Source organism: Molothrus ater, chromosome 1, assembly GCF_012460135.2.
Source record: "Molothrus ater isolate BHLD 08-10-18 breed brown headed cowbird chromosome 1, BPBGC_Mater_1.1, whole genome shotgun sequence".
NCBI lineage: Eukaryota > Metazoa > Chordata > Aves > Passeriformes > Icteridae > Molothrus > Molothrus ater.
Genome location: NC_050478.2, coordinates 113,723,001 through 113,737,275, shown reverse-complemented (window position 1 = coordinate 113,737,275; position 14,275 = coordinate 113,723,001). Strand labels below are relative to the sequence as shown.

Here is a 14,275-nt window from a genome sequence, read left to right as displayed (position 1 = left end):
TTATGTCTTCTTTGGCCCCAGCCTGCTACATACCATAGGTGCATGTCAGTCCCCATGGTGGGCTGCTGCCATTGCAGTTTCCCAATATGCCATAAGCAAAGCCATCCAGCTCAGTCAAGAACAGCTGGAATTGGAACAACATGCAGTTTTCACAAGATGCAGCAAAAATTACTTGACAGGTTTTTACCTCCCATCTTATTCTTAGGTTCTCTTAATGGACAGATAAGCTTTCCCACATGAAACACAAAATCAAAGCACCCCAGTTCTTCAACTCCCTCAGAGACATACAAATGAATGCACAAAAACTGACCCAGGTAGAACTTTACCACACAATCACATCCTCAATATGGTAATTCATTTCACAATCATCCTACAGTAAATACCTGCTTTTAATTATGAACTTGGAATGGCTGGAGCCTTCCAAAAACAACAATAAAAACAAGTCCCAACAGCAAAGTCACATTTAGCTCAGAAATTTTACCTAGAAGTCAGGGCAGCAGCAACATCACATCACCCAAGTCCAATGTCTCGGTCTCTCTGCGAGCCTCTCAGGAGCCCTGGGCCAGTCCCGAGTCGGCAGACACCGGGGGGCAGCCTCGACACGGCCGACAGCGGGGAGACACTGTGTGTGTGTGCCCCGAGGGTGCTGAGGGCACCTGGGCTGACAGCAGGGAGACACTCTCTGTGCCCCGAGGGTGCTGAGGGCACCTGGGCTGGCAGGGAGACACTCTCTGTGTGTGCCCCGAGGGTGCTGAGGGCACCTGGGCTGGCAGGGAGACACTGTCTGTGTGTGCCCCGAGGGTGCTGAGGGCACCTGGGCTGGCAGGGAGACACTCTCTGTGTGTGCCCCGAGGGTGCTGAGGGCACCTGGGCTGGCAGGGAGACACTCTCTGTGCCCCGAGGGTACTGAGGGCACCTGGGCTGACAGCAGGGAGACACTCTCTGTGTGTGCCCCGAGGGTGCTGAGGGCACCTGGGCTGGGCCCTGTGCAGCACAAGAGACACCAGAGACATCGGTAGAAGAGAAAGGGCCGACTCTTAGCAGGGGTCAATCCAAGGCTTTATTGAGTCCCAAAGGAGCTCCTGCACCTCAGGGGGCCTCCTGCCGAGAGCCCTGGGAGATGTGCCAAGGTCACATTTAAAGGGAAGTGGAAACCCAAAGTAGAGAACATTTTACCAACCAATATTAGTGACCCTAAGGGATGGATGCTGGGGGATAGACATATAGGACAGTGTATGGGGCAAGGCTTGGGGGGCTGACTCCCAGCCTCTGGCTAATCACTCGACGACCTGGACCAAAACTTGTGGATGGAGGGGATGGGAGGCTGAGTGATTGCCAGAGAGCCAGGGTGGGGGTTTGGGGATGATCTCATCCCGGGAGAGGGATAACACAGGTAAAGGGAGGGGGGTACAGTCTGGGATAAACCATTTGGGAAAAATATGGGGATACAAAACAAAACTACTTTAAAGTATTACAAAATATAAAAATGCACTACAACAGTCCAACATAAAACCAGTAGAATAATATTTTGTCTGGAACATTTTCAAGCCTAGTACATGGCCCATACTCAGACTGCCTGCTGCAATAAGCACAATGGCCTTGCCAAGAGGAAAAAAAACCATGAAAAAAAAAAAAGAAAAGGAAGGTATAAATGATTGCCTGTGCACAAAAACCAAGCACATCCCTACCAAATCTGTCTTTTATACTAACATCACAGGCTGTCACAGTAGCTGTAGGGGGTACCCTATGAGATATACTGGATGCATCTTCTCAGCAGTGAGACAACATCTGTGTTTAAGCATCTCAGTCACCTTCTCCAGCCATTATAAGCAGCACATGTAAAGCAGACACCTCAAGAGAGGCACCATCCTGCTCTCCCAATTTTTCTTTTGCAAATGAAGGTGAGTTTAATTTCTGTTCTTTCCTTATAGAGTAAACATATACATTAGAACAAGCACAAACATCAGCATGTATTACACAAAGGTCAAAGAAGGCAGGCAGGCAAATTTTGAGCAGGGCTGGGAACTGGGAGTCATCCACCTTGAAATTCAGAGACTTCCAGGTGGGGACGTCACCAATTTTTGTATCCTGGAGAAGTTGCTGTCTCCAATAGCAGAGACAGCAACTTAACATAGCACTGTCTGATTGCCAGCATCTCACTTCTTGTGGCACCAAGAGATCCTCTAGACTGCTTTTTCTCACTAAATAATTTTAAGAGCTTGCTTCTTTTCAAAGATAAATACAACCAAGTAGATCAGGTTTCACAAGTTCCCAATGGCAAAGCTCAGCAACACACACTGGCAATATGTTGATCCTGTAGAGGAATTCTGACCATTAACTTCAAGCATCTTGGATCTTGGGTCACTGAAAAAAAGGAGTGGGATTCAGCTCCAGATGCTGAAGTTTTGGGTGCATACAAGAGTGCTATGTTACAACTCCTGTCAGTCAGTGGAGTCTAGAGTGTCACTGAACTGCTTAGATGTCTGCTTCAAGCTGAACATGGCTTTTCTCTAGGCTCTAGACAATGATTGTATCAATCACATTACAACAAAAGCAGCAAGACTCCTATGAGAGGAGTTTGAAGTACTGTTTACATGTAAGCAATGTAAATTTAGACCTGCATTAATTTTGAAACTAACACAATACCTCACTATAATAACTGCATAAGGAACTTGGATGCCAATTTTTGCAGCACTGAACCACAGCTACATTCAACTAAAAAAATCATCTTCCTTGCTAGACACCAAGTGAGTTTATTTTTTTAATTTAAGGTACTCTGCACAGGGAGCAATCTATACCAGCATCACAAAAACCCCTAGAGAACTAGTTTACCATAAATTTACACATCAACTTATTTTTCATAGGCCACTCTATGTTCACAAACTCCTAGCTCTCATTACCAGCCCAAGGAATGAAACAAATGGCAGATTTTCAAGCTAAATATGGACTAATCTGCTCATATTTATAATCTGCCCATATTTATAGAGTAAAGCCCAGACAGGACAATGCTATCATGAGACAGAATGACTCTTACAGAGGCTGAAGAAAAGTGCAAGGAAAGACAGATTTGGGCATTGGTCCATTGAATGCAAAATTGTCTATTCTTTCATACTGGTATCTAGTGTGTGCAATTCTGATTTAAGTGCACAGACACTCTTCTAGGAGTGTTCATTGACTGATAAACACTAAATCCATTGCTCAAAGGGCCCTCCAAGTTGCTTGGCATGTGGCTTGGAATCTACAAGGTTAACAAGTAAACAACATTGCTGTTGACATTTTTAACAACAAAAGCAACACCAGTCCAGGAAACTCAAGCCAATCCCCCCCAACCCCCCCATATAAACAGATGCAGGAATGATCAACACTTTTCCTGCTCCAGGGGCACATAAAACAACCAGATTTTCAAACCCAGAGTGGGCCAGACAGGATGACACTGTGAGAATGATTGAGCCCTGTAGTTCCCACCACTACAACGGGAAAGGTGAGAAGAGACCTTGGGAAGATGCAGATGCTTCAGAGGGAATATTAAGCACAGGAGACAAGAATACATCTGAGGATGGTTTGCTTCCACTGAGAAACCATCCTTCTTTAGACAATGCTGTGTATTTCTGCTACAAAAGACCAAGAGGAGCCACCTGGGTGGGCGATAAAGGAGCTTAAAATGTTCCTAATTTTCCTCTAATGGGCAAGAACCCTGTCACATATGGACCTCTCTTTTCATAGAGCAAACCATAACCTTAAACAGTACAGATTGTGAGCTACATAAAATTATTCCTGACTGATTACATTTTCAGAAAGTTTTAAAATATAAAGCTGCATATAGGATATTGAACTGGACATTTTGGATATACAGAGCATCATTCATGTTTTAGATATACATAACGGTTAAATAAAATATGGGACTTGTGCAACAATTTCAAATTGCTTGAAAAACTTGTGTTAAGGAGTGCAAAATTAGTTCTGCATTAGACTTTAAGGTTTTAGTATAGAAAATAATAGAAAATAGAAATAATAGTAGAAAATAATAAAATAGTAATGAGAAGAGTAATGAAAATTGATCACTTTTATATGACTTCCTGGAGGACTAACATCAATTATGTTTCTACTTCAAAACAATGCTGGCACGCTGCCAGCGAAGATTCAGATCAGGGCCACTGATTTAATTTATTCTTTTTTGGAAATCAGTGGATTGTACAGTCAACTTTTGACTGTTAAACACAAATTTTATATGAAGTATAATGAAGCCATGTTATCACTGTTATACATATGAGAAAACGGAAAACACATATTTTAATCCACTTCATTTTGAGTCTGCAGCCAGCCACCTGTAAGTATAGCATTGACTGGATGCAGTCAGTAGAATCTGCTCCCAAGAAACACATGATTTCTGATTATCACAGGATGAAACAACAAGGTATGTACATGTTTACAGATCTTTATTTAGATTGCAGTCTCACATCTGTAATCAGTTTCATCAAGTAGTCATTCAGAAGTATGATGTTGCTGATAAAAATTGACACGGCTTTCAGCACTTTGTGACACAAATAAAAGTTCCTTTTCCTCAGCTACCCCATAATACTTTTCCACCTACAGTAGATTGGGTACTTCTTGCCGTGTCACACCTTGTTGCACATGAAAAAGCCCTGTCAAAACAGGATATCCAAGACAATCCTTTATCTTATGAACATGAAAACATGGTCCATATACTTAAGTAATGAGAATGGCTTTAGATGCCAGCATTGGCTTAGTCCTGCCCCATTAAGCCTGACATATAAACAAGAGTCCTTTGGGACACTACTTATTATGGATTTATTAGAAACTTTGTCAATAACTTACTTGTGCTTTTGATAATTCTGTGTTTGGTTGCTAGGAGACTTGTGTTCCTGATGAGATAAAATGAACAGGAAATCATCTATCGCTTTGTGACTTTTTACACTAGTAAATAAAAATGCAAACAACTCATACAAAATACTGGCTACTGTTAACAGAAGTGAGAAAAAAAGACAATCATTGCATATTTTAAATAAAGGAACATATAGCCCTTTTTTGCCCTCTCCAAGTATAAGATGATAAAAGATCACCTTTATAAAGTAGAATGACCGGATTTTGTGGAACGTGGCTGTTTTGGCTCCAAGGTATTTGTAGCGTTGTAGTATCAGAGCCAGGATACAGCTGCCTTGTGACTAAGACATCGTCCACTGAATAAGTGCTATCCAATCCCTCAACGTCACCAGACATCTGTTTCCTGTTTTCATTCTTTCTTTCACTGTTATCATTTTATCCAAGTTACCCTTTCACCTGAAAACCATTTAGAAACCTACAGAAACCAGCGTGTGCACGCGTGTCTGTATCAAAGAAGTTGATTCAGAAAAAAACTTGCTGAGAGCAATTTGTTCATTTTAATACAAAGAGCAGAAATGGAAACAAACTTGCCTTCCCCCGTCTTCTCCTCCCCAAAATACACAATGATACATAAACACTTTTGTCTTCTGGTCTTCACTAATATGAGTAACTTCCTTCTTCACTTCCAGTTAAGTAGCTTTCCTGTTGAGTACCACCACCTCCACAAAATACAATTGTGAATTGATTCATAAAAACAGAAACATTATGGCACAAATAAGGGAAGGCAATAAATACTCTTCCCCCTCTCCAACTCCTTCCCAAATGGAGGCAGTAGTAATATTGTTATTGTAAAGTTATTGTAATAACAAAAACTTGAAAAAAAAAAGAAAAATAAAAAAGTATTGCTTGTCATTTAAGGTTCCAAACCAACAATCATCAGGATGCAGAACAGGATACATCTAAAGTGAGAAAGTTATTTACTTCACATTCAAGTTAACACCAACTGTACTTTTTTTGGCACACAGCATTATTCTTAACGTGCCAAAAAAGTGTTGGACACCTTATAAAATATGAATGTTAATGCCACTAAAACAAAATTCCTGCTATTCATTGTCCAATTTTATATTGCTGTTGTTTTGCTATGTTTCACCTATACTTAAACCCCAAGTCAGGGGAATGAACATTACTGATAGCATTTAACACACATTAACAAGGAACAATAGGAGTTGAAGAGTAAATTGTCAAAATTTAGTGACTTTTTATTCTTAATCTCTTGATTTCAGATTATTTAATCAGAATGAGAAGACTTCTTTTATTTTGTTCTATGATTACAGATAGTCATACTAATTGATAAGGCAGGTTGTTGAGTAAAGGAAAAATCTGGGCTGGTTGACAAACACCAACAAAAATTCATCTGCTTCATTTTATTTTCTGAAAGAAAAAGAAGATTTTTCTTAAATCCTCCCCCATTGAGGTATACCAGCAAAATACAGATGTTACACAGGAGAAAAAGGAGATTCTAGCACACAGAGGACTTTCCCTATGAGATGGGATGGTTTGGCAGCTACAGGAAACTCTAAGTAGCATTTCCAAAGGCACATCAAAATTGGAAAGCAAAATGACATCTCATGTTCTGTTCTCCTGAACTGTTTCCTGCATTCTTATAATCAAATTATGACTATTTTAAAGCCAAATTCAGTTTCCCTTAAACCACATAATTATGAAGCAGCTCATTAACTTCCAAGGAGTCAGAGCACATTCTGATACATCATCTTGGTCTCCCCTCTCATCTTTCTTTACTGTCTGCCTCGCTGTCTCAAATGCCCAGTCCACACAACGCCCAATGCTTCCACACAAAACCTACAATACTCTTGCATAGTAATAATGCAGTATTCTGGAGAAACTGATAAAACAAACCTTTGCTGAAAAATATTTTCAAGACTTAATCAAGTTGGTGTGATTAAAATGCTGTCTCCCATAAACACAATTTACTCATAATTTTTCACAGCATTTAAATTATTTTGTCCACTGTCACACATGCAATTTGTGATCAAGCTGAAAACTGAATTCTGACTGTGTACTTCGTCCATCACATCCCCATCCTTTATAATGTGCTGTCACTGTCATCCATTGACCCTGGATTCTGCTATGCATCTTTATTAATAAGATTACATTTGTGTCAGGACAAGTTTTAAATTCTGAATAATAAAGGCCATTGAATTAAGACAGCTATCTTCCCCCCCAGTCCCAAATTTAGATAGAAAGTTATGTTGAACTGCACACTCTGTCCTCTTCAATTGCATATGAAGAAATAAAAGAAAAATCAAGATCTCTCAAGCTCTAGTGCTATCGATAGCAATGGCAAAATCCAAAATATAGCTATGGAATTGAAGAGGTTAATGCAATCTTTAGTACTTTTTTATTTCTGGTTCTTTTTACTTTTCCCCAACCAAAAATACTTCTTAGAACTATTCAAGATACATTTTCTAGAACTTTTATCTAGAAATTTTATGCAATACAACTGTAAAACTAATTTTGGTTTTGTAGAGTCACGTTTCCCATTTTAAACTGAGAGGGGGGAAATATAAACTAATTACTAGGTCAAATGACTCTTTGGAATTATCCTCTGAAACAAATGCAACACTGAAACCTTTTGTCTGAAAAAAATAACTGGCAAACCATTGGAAGAGAAAGTGCCCAGACCCACACTTTATGTCAGACTCCACATTGTTTTCAAATGTTAAGACTTCTGATACACTCTATTATGACAATAAAAAAGTTGAGAGCTACACCAGAAGATTACATGAAGAAAAAAATGTTTTTTCTAGTATAATAGGAGTCTTAAAAACAAACAAACACACATCACTTCTACCCATTATTTCATACCCAGATGTTTCCTGTACACCTGCAATTGTGTCCAGTCCTGAATTCATGAGCTGTAGTATTTCAACAGATTCTCATCAGTTGGTTTCAGAATTTTCTTGTCTGCCAGGTTTACGATCCATCCTGGAGCAAGACCAAAAAATATCTGTCTAGGATCCTTGCGTGCACTTAACATCTTAAAGAGTTCATCCTTAGTTATGTCTGGTAAGACATAGCCATACTTCTTGGCAAGTTCCAGCCTGGCTTCTGCAACCTTGGATGGATCTGCCAGGTAGCCCCGATTCCTGGGATCTGTGTAGTAACGGACGAGGTCTTCAGGTGGGAGCATTCGCTTTGGGATAGGTTTGCCACGCAGGAAAAATACCACTGGCTTGATTAAAATTTCTGTGGGCAAACATGAGAGAAGATTAGTGATTGCACTTCATAACACAGATTTAAAAACATTAAATGACGTCTTCTTATTCTGTACTAAATTAGTTACTACACTCACATCAAAAAGGACTAAGCAAAAAATTGAATCTCAAGAATATTCTTGTTCAGAATGAGATAGTGGTTTGCAAGTTTCACTTAACCACACAAAAAACTCTGTTTTAATTGATATTTATAATGCCAGTCTGGAAGAGTTGCTACTTCTTATACATTTAGAATGACTACTAGGGAAAGATAACCATAACTGAACTTATTTAAATTATTATTTCCCAGTTTGAAGACATGCATTTGCACAGCTATTTACACAGTGTCCCAACTAATGTCAAATTTAGTGCTTCTATGAGTATTTTAAATAAAGTTTCAATGGCACATGCACCTATTTAGTCCTTTGTGGGATTATCTTCTCTTCCTCAGATTTTACTGATTTTGGAAAATTATATTCCAGAACCTTTTAATCTTATTATTTTTATTATTTTGTGGAACCAAAAAAATCCCAGAACTTATATCACCCCAGGGTAACATATTTTGCACACTTAAAATGTCTATTCCCCTTCTTCTCAGCCTCATTCACACATGAAAGCTGCGTTACTGTCAATAAAAACTGCATGAATGAATGCTAGGCAGGATGCAGCCTCAAGCAAAGCAAAGCCTCATTCTTCAGTGAAAGTGTTCTGAAAACAATAGCCATTTTAACTGGAATGATTCTGAGCTTCTGTAACTTACTTCCTTACTTCAAGTGGAAAAGTATTTTAAATTAAAAATATAAACATCCACAGTGTTTTTAAAATCCATTTTTTCCTGAGTTTTCTTAGTGCTATTAAACATGGGAAACAGAAGACAAAAATCCAGCAAAACAGTATTTTTAGTTCCTCTATTTACAAAGCTATTCAGATTTCCTTAACTGGTTGATTGGTATACAATTACTAACACTGGAAGGGCTAAACAGGTGAATGGTTAAAAAAGGCAAAATTGAGGATGCATTGTCATTCCTCACTGGGGGCTAGAACTAGATGATCCCTAAGGTCCCTCCCAACCCAAAGTATTCTATGATTCTATAAACATACATGTAGCTGTTTTTGAAGCTTAGAAGTTGATGACTTTCTACTACAAACTGTGTTTGAAACTTTGATTTGGATCATTTAATCTTTGCACATCCAAAAAAAAAATAAAAGGCAGAAATTAAAAGAAGTTCTTACCCAAGCTCCTTGGGTCATAGAACGATGTTGTTACTATGCCTCCGTTTTTTTCTATGGCTGCAATTGCTAATTCAGATGCTCTCTGCACTTCAATATTTACTTTTGCTGCAAAAATATCAGCACCCTGTAAATTTCAACAGATATTACAGTAACATTAAAATGAGTATTTTAAGACACACATTTATTCTTCTCTGAAAATTCATAAGGACCATTAAATCCTGGAAAAATATTATGAATTGTCTGTTCCATGCACAGAGTTAAGTAACCAAGTTGCTCTCAGTCACTTGGGGTGAATAAAAAAACTTTCCATTTCCAAAATAGTCATACACTTTTTTCAGTACATTTCAGTTTTCTGTTGTAAAATACTTCTTCAGTCTTTTGTTATGTACTCCTTAACTCTGATTTCTGCAGTCCCTTGGGTATGAAGACATCCTCCAGAGTTATTTCTTTTTTTGCTGACACACAGTGCCCTCTAGTGGATTTATGATCCACAAAAGTCCCACAGCAAACTAATTTGGAATGGCAACCTGAAAGGCTGAAGTACCAAGTGTGTTGTTTGCATACCTCCTCCACCAGCTGGACACCGTAATCCCTCTTGAGAGGCTGCACTGTCACACCTCTGGCGTTAGTGAGCTGAGTTAAGTCAATTGGCTGCGTGGGGTCAACTCTGCCCAAGTCAATCAGGTACTGCAGCCTCTGAAGACTCAGAGGTTGGTACTGACGTCTGAGGCTGGGGACAGAAAGACAAAAAAATCAAACAACCCAAACAAGACAATGAGAAATTTACCAAACTGAAGTTTTAATAGCAACTGGTCAACTGAGATATTCTGGTTTTTATCTACTCCTAAACTAAAAAAACTACTAAGACATTACAGTGTCAGCACTCCTTGGCAAACCAACAAGACTGTAAATAATGACCACTTTCAAAGTGAATCCACCTTGGGTGCTTCGCTGACACACAGTGAAAAAAACAAAAATACAAACATATATCAAAGACTACCAGCAAAATTCTGTACATGCATAGCTTACATACAAGATTTTCTGATCCATTACCACTGTACCCAACATCTCAGAAAGTATTGAAAGGAATCTCCCTCAAAACACCATCAAGGAAGAGAAACATTGAGGAAATATGCATTAACCCACATTCCCCAAAGGGAGATGGAATCTCTTGACAAGAGCCATTGCCTTCAAAACAAAAGTAGCAGAACCTACTTTTGTTTTTTCTCAAGATCTAACTTTACTGTACAAACCAATCCTTAGCATAGCTTCCAAAGCCAGAGTCTATCCCTGTCTATGCACACCACTTGTGCTGATACCCAAAACTTCCTCCTACAATCCATTTGATGGCTGCTATTGGAATGCTCTGAGTGGCAGCTCACAAACTGGGAAGCAGCCGATCTCTGTTACTGGCAAGCCGCGTACAAAGGACAAGGAACAAGAATTTGTGCTGTCAGACAGCCCCTTACAGAGAAGGGCTCAAGAAGTGGAGGCAGAAGGAGGAGTGAGGGGAAGACAAACAGGCAGAGACATTGTTCAGCGTGCTCCCTCCACCCCAACAGCGTTGCTCCAGTGCATTTACAGTGCTCACCACAGGAACATTTACAGGAGCCTGACACTGAATTTTTGCAAACAACATTGAAACTACAGAGTACTTTTTTTTCTGTTTTCACATGCTGTCAGATGTTGTTAAAAAGAGCAAGATCCTAATAATTTCTTGTCACTGCAGGAGGCTGGATTTTTGCTGTTGGTTATTCATGAACTTTTGACCACTATTACCATAAGAAGCTGAGTGTCTGCATTCTGCAGCATTTCCTTTGCAGCACTTACACTCTGGATTTACACTCTGCCTTCAGCTATTGAAAGTGCTTCTTGTTTACTCTTGTAATAATTTAGCAAACAGGAGGAAATAATAGTACCTGAAAATAGAATTTGAGTCACATCTCAAAACTATTAAGATTCAAAGGAAACCCTTAAACTGGGACAAGTCTGTAAGTTCTACTGCATACATTAAGAATGGAAATATAAAAGTGCTCAGCTATTTGATGAAGTGGTATCAGGAAATGGAACATTAAATCAAATCTAACAATTCACAAATACACATTAGTCTTTTCATCCTTGAACTGTCTGCTTGCTGTAGCAGGCTTTTGTTACTACTGCCAGTAACAGGATTTTATGGACACACAAGTTTGCAAGGCCAGATCAAAATGCAACAAAATGGTTGCTGGTCCAGGTAACACAAATGCTATCTGACGAGGCAAACCCAGCTTTCAAAAAATTTGATTAATTTTAATAATTTTTTTTAATTATCAATATAAGCAAAGGAAATTTGGAAACACCTCTAACACACACCTCTCCAGGTAAGAACAGCCACTGGAGAAAAGACATGTTAGAAGAATAACCTCAAACATGAAAAAGGTGGAATAAGGACATGACGCAAACAAGTAACATGTGAAAAAATGCCCAAGGAGAGCAATGGTGAAAGGTGATTTAATGCTTCATCCAGCAGATTTGGTACTAAAGAGCTTGTTAGGATCCTAGATGTAACAGGCAGGGCACAGACAGACAAACACCACAGTGACAGAGGGCTGAAAAGGTAGAACCATGAAGAGAAGCAGAATTGTTTGGCTGGCAGCAGATCAGAGCTTCTGGTGAATAAAGTGAGGAGACACAACAAAGCAAGGTTTTGGATTACACTTCCATGTCCAGCATCCTCACTCCAGTCACTGGGACTGTTCCCAGTCAGTTCACTGGGTTATGAAGCAAAAGGAAAAACAAGCAGGAATGAAGGAATAGTTTAAGAGGAGAAATTCACTCAGCTGGAAGAGGAAAGGTAGTCTGCTACACATGAAGGATTATGAGGAGAAGAGAGTAAAGAAGCAGATGTGCAAAACAGGAATTAATTAATTAAAAGAATAATCTCACAAGAAATGGGAGATTCTTCTGGTAAAGTAGCTAACAACCTGAGAGGAATTCGGGAAGCTGAACTTTTTCAGTTAGGCCTGTTTTGGCATCCTGGATTCTTGCTTTAGGAGAAAGATCAGAAATGGAGACAATGATTAATTTCTAAGTAAATGTTTAGACACTTACCTATGTCCCTCATTAAATCCATATTTTGGTATGGCCAAGTAAAATGGAGTCTGGCCACCTTCAAAGCCCAGTCGGGGCCGATTCCCTCTTTGCCTTTCTCCTTTGTGCCCCCGGCCACACTTCCGACCCCCATACCTTCCACGGCCACGTCGTCTCTCCTTCAAAACAATCAATGGTACATTTAGACAACTACTACAAAGACCAGTACCTACAAAACATTCGTTTCAGAGACATAAACAATTGAGAAAATGCTGATTCTTGAGGAAAAATTAAGTCATAGATCTTTTCTAAGAGGAAAAACAGAAAAGCAGTTAATGTGATTTTTGCAGAGTGCAGCTTTAGGCTGGCATCACAAATAGTTTGGGGACAAATCAGCTTCCTTTGGTGGCAGGGATGGTCGAGTCTAGCACAAAACTGCACTTAAATACTATTCAGGAGTCTTCAGCACTTTCAGGAGAGTGCTGCTTGCTGTTCCCTACTCTATTCCTATGGTTTCAGCCTTTGAACCTCATCTCCCTGCTCACTAATATTCCCCCCAAATCACAAGGGTTTCTCCCTGGTTTCTTTTTGTAATTTCTCTACCACTTTATAAGGAGACAGCTCACAGATTTGTTTTCGAGAAATAAGAACAACAATATTAGCTGGCATCACATTCCTTTTCTCTGTACGCCTTCTACCCTTCCATTTCCAAACACATTACTCCATCCCATAAACACCTGGAGTGTGAAGCCTTTTACTGCTCCCCTCCAGCCCCAGCAATGCTCTGAGGTTCAGCCAGCACCACCCATCAGCCAGCTCTCTGGGGATGCCACACACAGACAGCAGTGCCATCCTCTCCTCAGCCTCTCCACGCTCCCTCTGGCCAGGCGGCTCTCCCAGCCGTGCCAGGACGACGTCGTTCTGACAGCCCTGGGGGCAAACCACACCAGGACGGGGCGCGCCCTGCCGCCCGGGCCCAGCCGGCAGGCCGCAGGCACTCACCCGCTTTTTGGAGCCGGGGTTGGGCCGTAAGTTGGCCAGGCTGACCCTGGGCAGCGAGCGCAGCAGCTCCAGGCCCCGGTTCGCGCCGCTCCCGCTCATGGCCGCTCCCTGCCAAGGGCGCCCGCGGGACGCGCGCCCGGCGGCGCCGCTTTACGGCAGCGCCGTAAACCGCAACTGCCGCGCCTTCGCAGCGGTGTCGCGCAGGCGGCGGCGGCGGGCCCGGTGCTCGGAATTCCAATGGTTGGGAACAGGGCCCTGCTGGCGTTTTGTCACTGCTGTTTTATTACTGAGACCTCAGCCGAGTGTCCCCAAGCCGAGTCTCTAAAACCATCGGGCTGCCTCTAAACGCGGCTGGCCGGCGGTGCACCGAGCCTGGCTCAGCTGCCCCCCGTGCAGGTACTGGAGTATCCATTGCGGGGGGAGACTCCCGGGGCTTCACCCCAGGAGCAGCCATCCCCCACCAGTGGGATCAGGGAGCGAATTGGAAGGATAAAAGGTAGAAAACTCGTGGGTTAAGATAAAGACATTAATAGGGAAAACAAAAGCTGTGCATCCAAGCGAAGCAAAAGAAGGAATTAATGCACTTTTTACCATGGGTAGGCAGGTGGTCAGCCATCTCCAGGAGAGCAGAGCCTCACCATGTGTAATGGGTACTTGGGAAGACAAATACCATCACCCAAAACATCCCCCCTCCTTCTTCTTCCCTCCACTTTATATACTGAGCATGATGCCGTAAGGTCTGGAATATCCCTTTGGTGATTGAGGTCACCTGTCCTGGCTGTGTCTCCTCCCATCCTCCCATACATTCCCAGTCTTCTCATGAGCATGGCAACATGAAAAGCAGAGGAGGCCTT

General features: G+C 41.2%; 1 protein-coding gene across 1 annotated transcript; it reads right to left on the bottom strand.

Annotated features, from left to right (window-relative positions):
- Positions 1-4,419: 4,419 nt before the first annotated feature.
- On the bottom strand, positions 4,420-13,563 carry MRPL15 (mitochondrial ribosomal protein L15). The gene is made up of 5 exons (XM_036406366.1): positions 13,422-13,563; positions 12,441-12,598; positions 9,915-10,080; positions 9,351-9,474; positions 4,420-8,109 (listed from the first exon to the last, which is right to left on the bottom strand). Exons 1-5 carry the CDS (start codon positions 13,518-13,520, stop codon positions 7,772-7,774), a joined length of 885 nt encoding a protein of 294 aa, XP_036262259.1. The 5' UTR covers positions 13,521-13,563; the 3' UTR covers positions 4,420-7,771.
- Between the last annotated feature and the right edge of the window lie 712 nt (positions 13,564-14,275).